The sequence below is a fragment of the Brassica oleracea genome, chromosome C6 (assembly GCF_000695525.1).
Source record: "Brassica oleracea var. oleracea cultivar TO1000 chromosome C6, BOL, whole genome shotgun sequence".
In the NCBI taxonomy this organism is placed as follows: Eukaryota; Viridiplantae; Streptophyta; class Magnoliopsida; order Brassicales; family Brassicaceae; genus Brassica; species Brassica oleracea.
In genome coordinates, this window is record NC_027753.1 from 5747529 (window position 1) to 5753935 (window position 6407).

Sequence of the window (6407 nt, forward strand, 5' to 3'; positions counted from 1 at the left end):
TAAAAGTATACTAGGTGATTTTTTCGTGCTTATGCACGGGTGTAAATATTTACAAATTAAATATATTATAATAATTAACATTATTTTATTTTAATTTTAATTATTTTGTAGTTTATATTGTAATTAATATGCATGATTTTACTTTAAATAATATTATGTTATTAGAATTAGATGTATGATTTTGGATTATATAATATCTCGTGTGTTTGGTTATTTTCTTTCAATGATCAAAATTTTGATTATTTTTTTAATTTGCATTTAATTTGATTCTTATCTTAAATTTGTAAATATATTTTAGTAGATTATTTATAATTTAAGATATTTTAGTTTTGACATGAATTATAATAGTTATTACAATTTATTTATGATTACGAATTTATTTTTATGTTAATCGATTTGGTGTTCATATAGTATTAGGATTTGGAATTTATATGAAAAATTTGCATAAAATTGTTAGGATACTTTTTAGAAATCATACATTGTATACTTATCAAAATTTACAATATTCCTAACTTACGTAGGATTTTGCCTTTCTATAGTAAGACTGGATTCTAGAAAATATTTTAAAAATTTGTAAATAAGGAAAAAGGGAAAATACATACGAAAAGGAATTTTCATGTAAATTTGAAATTTAATTAAAGTGACCAATATATGTAACCAACGTGATATACGGGAAAATACTTAAAAAAATTCTTTTTATAATAATGTGACTAAATAATAAAAAAATATTAATAATAGTAATTATAATAATTAATTCAATTCATTAAGGGTATGAATGTAATCATCCATCGCAAGAGTTAACGTGAACGCGACACCTATAAAATTGACTTTTCAAATAATATTATGGAGATAGGAGTTGTTCAAAAAAAAAAAAACTAAAAGTATACAGGATTCCTCTCAAATTAACTTTTGCCAAAGTTGTTAAATAAAATAAAAAAAATTTGGGCAACAGACAATCCTTTCCCCCAAATTACATAAAGCACAAAAAATAAATTATTTCTTTTTACTATTTTAAATCTATTTATATATGAGCTTATTTGCTGAATAACAAAAAAAAAGAAAAAAAAGATTTTTAGAGAGCTAGCAAAGAGATAGAAAAAAAAGAGTATGAGAAATGAGATGTTTTTAGTTAGTTAGTGAATTTAAGATTATTTTGTGTATATTGGAGCAAATTCCCCTTTATATATTTGATTTTTCCTAAAAATATGTTTATTTTAAAAAGTTATCTACAATTTAATCTGAAAAATTGATATGGTTAGATAACATAAAATAGAAATGGTGGTTAAAAAGAACTTAAAATATGAAAGAATTTGCGTACACCTATATATAAATATACAATAGCATGTTAACTATATCAATGTCCAACTATTTTTTCAAAATATATATGTCCAACTATTTTTTCAAAATATATATGAGAACTCTAGAAAATAAATAGATTTAGATATAAAAGTAATGAAAAAGAAATGAAAGTTTGACTAGTTAAATTACTATGTTTTGGGATCTTTTTGGTCTGTATTTTATTTCTTTTTGGATACCTGCTCCATCAGCATCAGCGACGAAAAGGAAACTATCGACAAGTTCGAGCAGAGCATCTCTTTGTCTCGTCTCTACCCACAATTCTCTTTCTCGGCGACCAGCTGCTTCAGCCAAAGTAAAGTTGCAATCTTATTTCTTCTTCACTTTAGAGTTTCGGACTTGACCTCCTAATTTAGATGTTAGATTTGATCACTGTTCCAAGTTGCCTCGCCTTTGTATTAGATATCCAGTAAACTCTGGTTTGATTTCGATTATTTTTTCTAAGTTTTTTTTGAGTTTGGAAATGATTTCTATGGCAAAGACACAAACTTTACTAGTTTGGTCTGAAATGGGTCTTGATGTTTGGATGATTCTTCAGTAATGGAATATCACTTCACTATATGATCAGAAAGCTTATCAGAGGGACTTGTGTTATTGTTGTATGATCAAAAGGTTTTAACATGCTGAATATTGTATCTGCACCTTATACGTTGTTATTTTAAATAATGGACTGTTTATTTCTGTTGCACATTAGGTGGGTGTTGTACCGAGTGCAAGTTCCAGTTGCTGCTAGTCAGCAAAAAAGAGAATCTCAGGTGGATTTGAAACTGTGATGCTGAATGTTCGGACCAACAGGCGGCTTGGGGATGAATCCCTCAATGGATGAAATGAACTTACTCCAGCAAGCACAAAGGCAGCAGCTCGTTGTAAGCAACCTTGGGGAAGAGATCGATTTAGAAATTGGACCTGGAGAGGATGAAGCCGCTTTCGCCACCAGTTCATTGATACGGGAGCCCTCCGCTGGGGAACATGATGAGACAAAGCATATGGTTCTGGTCTCCGACCTGCCGAGCGAGGATCAGGATACGTCAAAGGGGCAGACGTCGGCGAAGAGAAAGAAGAAAGTTGTTAAACGGTGGAGAGAGGAGTGGGCTGACACTTACAAGTGGGCTTATGTTGATATGAAGGATGGAACGGCGAGGATATTCTGTTCTGTCTGCAGAGAGTATGGTAGAAAGCATAGGAGGAATCCGTACGGAAACGAAGGGAGTAGAAACATGCAGATGAGTGCGTTGGAAGAACACAACAATAGTTTGCTGCACAAAGAGGCTCTCCGTCTCCAAACGGCTTCCAAAGACAAGATTGTTGTTGACAAACCCATTTATGTGAAGAGTAAGTTATTTACAAATATTGCTTCAAGTGATAGTGAGTTAAGATCATTGGCAAATGGCAACTCCTTGTGGTCCATCTAGCCTACCTACACTTAACAACCTTTCAGCTAACAATGTGTTAAACTCAACTTTTAAATTCTTGGTATATCTGCTTTTCTTTTAAAGTTTTGAAGTTTATGTCTGTGATCAACATGTGTGTGATTTCTACATGGTGTATGCAGATGAGTCCTTGTGTCTTTTTAGTCTTGCTCTGTTTGATGTTTGTCTCTCTGTATAACATGGCTAGTGTCTTTCCTTGCTTATTGTTTTGTTAACTGTTTGTACGCTTTCCTCTCAATGAAGCTCTTATGTCGAAGAGTGCTGGTTCAATCGTTGAAGGTGCCCTGAAACGAGATCCCAATGAGATTGAGTTTATTCAGTCTGTACAAGAATGTGTGCATGCTCTAGAGCGGGTAATTGCAAAAAACTCTCAGTAAGTTAATGATATGCTTATCATCTTTTTGTGAAATAGTTTTCAGCAGATTGAGTCCAACTCATATGTTTTTTGTTCTGATTCATTTCAGTTATGTCAACATCATGGAGCGGCTATTAGAACCTGAACGTATGATAGTGTTCCGAGTTCCTTGGATTGATGACCGTGGTGAAACACATGTAAACCGAGGCTTTAGAGTTCAGTTCAATCAAGCACCGGGCCCATGTAGAGGAGGTATTCGATTTCATCCATCCATGAACTTAAGCATCGCCAAATTCCTTGGCTTTCAACAGGTACAATGCTTTAGTATCTGTACCTCAACCCTCTGTTTGCATGATATGGAATTGCTCATTGTAATGGTTTGTAATCTTTCATAGACTTTGAAAAATGCTCTGTCACCATATAAACTTGGAGGGGCTTCCGGTGGAAGCGACTTTGATCCTAAAGGAAGAAGTGACAATGAGGTAACACCTTGGCCCCTTGCTTCTGTCTCTCCACAAGTGGTTTTCTAAAGATGTTCTGATCTATTATTTTGTTACATTCACAGATTATGAGATTTTGCCAAAGTTTCATGAATGAGATGTATAGATACATGGGTCCGGACAAAGTAAGTAGAGCGGTCTTTGCCCTTTAGCAAGTAATGAGTTTCTAATCTATTACGTATGGTAGGATCTTCCATCAGAGGAGGTTGGTGTTGGTACTCGGGAAATGGGATATCTTTTTGGACAATACAGACGACTCGCTGGTCAGTTTCAGGTACTGAAATGTCCAGTAATCATTTGTTTACATCAGTTTTTGTTGTTGGGAGAGAATAAAGAGTCTTGGCTGTTATATCTTTGTGTCAATTACTTATGCAGGGAAGTTTTACAGGACCCCGGATATATTGGGCTGCTTCTAGCCTCAGAACTGAAGCTAGTGGCTATGGTGTGGTAGGGTCTTCTGTTTAATTGAAGAACATTATTTAACATGTCATGATTCACTAAAACTCATTTGCATTCTTTCAGGTGTACTTTGCACGACTTATGCTTGCAGATATGAACAAAGAAATTAAGGGACTAAGGTTTTCTTTCTTGATCATCTTGTATATGTGCTCTTTCATGGGATTCTGCTAGTCACCAGTCTCTTCTTCTGGATCTTACAGTTTATCAAATAAGTAAGATACTTTTTGAACTTTATTCCAGATGTGTTGTGAGCGGTTGCGGGAAGATTGCGATGCATGTTGTTGAGAAGCTAATTGCTTGTGGTGCCCATCCGGTTACTGTTTCAGGTGATTCACTCACCTTTTCTTTTAAGAGTTGAAACAAGAGCTTTTGTACCTTTTTCTGGTGGCTCTTAGTTGAGTTAGAAGTCGATAGAAGGCCTGATTTGCCAGATAAACAGTTAGAAGTAGCTTATTTTCTTCAAGACCAGGCCTTAGAGGTCTCAAATTGAACGCCTAGTTTATTCCCCATGGACTATAGATCATGCTTAGTTAGGCCAATATAAGAAACTTGTCTGTGTAGTATTGTTTTGTTTTGCTGATGCAATTGTTTTGCAGATTCAAAGGGATATTTGGTGGACGACGACGGATTTGATTATATGAAACTTGCATTCTTGAGAGAGATAAAATCCCAACAGAGAAGTCTGAGGTATATATATTATTACACGTTATTATGATATTTTCACATGGCTAAACTATATTGATCCAAGTATCTGATATGCAGAGACTATTCAAAGACCTATGCAAGGGCGAAATATTTTGATGAAGTGAAGCCGTGGAATGAAAGGTGTGATGTGGCGTTCCCTTGTGCTTCTCAGAACGAAGTTGATCAAGCAGATGCTATTAATCTGGTCAATGCAGGCTGTCGCTTACTGGTAGAAGGTATAGAGATTTCTTATTTTTGAGCAAATAAATTCTCAGAGCTTCTCTTTTTGTTGTGTGCTTTATTCTTTAGTGTGGATGTGTTTTTTTCTGCAGGTTCAAACATGCCGTGTACAGCTGAAGCAGTTGATGTTTTCAGAAAGGCAAATGTTCTGATTGCTCCTGCCATTGCTGCTGGAGCTGGAGGAGTGAGTTCCCTCTTTAAATCGTCTTTCATTAATCTTTGCCTTGTTAGTCTCCCACCATTAAGATGATGATGATCGCTAAATTATATAAGTTTATTGAAGGTTGCTGCTGGAGAAATCGAAGTTCTCCGTGAATCTAATTCAATGCAATGGTCAGCAGAAGATTTTGAGTCTAGATTACAGGTAAACATTCCTCACATATGTTTTCGAATTTTTGCAGTTTCGGCCTGTGGTAATTGCCTATTAAGATAATTTGCTCTGTTATTGACAGGAAGCACTGAAGCAGACTTATGAAAAGGCTCTTAAAGCAGCAAATGATTTTGGTTATCAGAAAGAAAGTCCAGAGTAAGTGTTTCTCCTCATCATAATAAACCCATCAGTCAGTTTTACTATGCTGGTCTAAGACGCTTCTGTACTAAGAAATGGTTTGGTTCTTCTTTTCCAGGGCACTTTTACACGGAGCAACAATTGCAGCATTCTTGAACATAGCTCAAGCTATGGCAGACCAAGGTTGTGTTTAGCTGTATAATGCATCTTGCATCTAAGAGTCCTGGTGGGTTTCTGTCTATATTGGACTAACTGTAACATATTTAGATGCATCCTGTGTCATTATTTTGAAACTATATACTTTGATAGCATTAATATTTATCTGCTATAAACATAGCTTTCCATTGCTTTATATGTTCTCCAAGTAATAAAGAATGGAACATACTGAGACATCTGATTTGCGCTGGTACTCAACAAAGAAAAAGTTACAAAGCCAGTGGCATTTTCTCATAAATTTATCTTATTAAAATAGAACTATTTAAGTTTTTGTTTGGAAACATAGATATCAGTTAAAAAAAATAACGATGTTTGGAAACATAGATAGCAGTAAGTTTGAAAAAAATGTAATCTATCTATATATATATATTTATATTATTAAAAGAGAAGTATCCATTTGAAAATATTGTTACTTCATTAATTGAACTTCCTATTTTTTTTGCTTGTCTTTTTCAGTTGCATTTATGAAATATTCTAAAACGAATAAAACTACCTAATTTATTACTTATTTTTTCAGTTAAATTAATGAAATATGCTTAAATGAATTTAAACTTTCTATTTTATTGTTTGTCTTTTTCAGTTACCTTAATGAAATATCCTTAAATAAATTTGGACATAATGTCATTTAATCAACCAAGAAAACTCATGAGTTATCCTTA

At 33.9% G+C, this 6407-nt stretch overlaps 1 protein-coding gene across 1 annotated transcript; it reads left to right on the forward strand.

Moving 5' to 3' along the window:
• The first annotated feature begins 1507 nt into the window (after nucleotides 1-1507).
• Nucleotides 1508-5886, forward strand: LOC106296735 (NADP-specific glutamate dehydrogenase-like). The gene is made up of 16 exons (XM_013732960.1): nucleotides 1508-1651; nucleotides 2051-2688; nucleotides 3030-3159; nucleotides 3251-3452; nucleotides 3537-3623; nucleotides 3707-3766; nucleotides 3829-3915; nucleotides 4017-4088; nucleotides 4164-4219; nucleotides 4341-4426; nucleotides 4697-4787; nucleotides 4863-5020; nucleotides 5117-5208; nucleotides 5308-5388; nucleotides 5477-5550; nucleotides 5651-5886. Exons 2-16 carry the CDS (start codon nucleotides 2136-2138, stop codon nucleotides 5724-5726), a joined length of 1905 nt encoding a protein of 634 aa, XP_013588414.1. The 5' UTR covers nucleotides 1508-1651; nucleotides 2051-2135; the 3' UTR covers nucleotides 5727-5886.
• The last annotated feature ends 521 nt before the right edge of the window (nucleotides 5887-6407 follow it).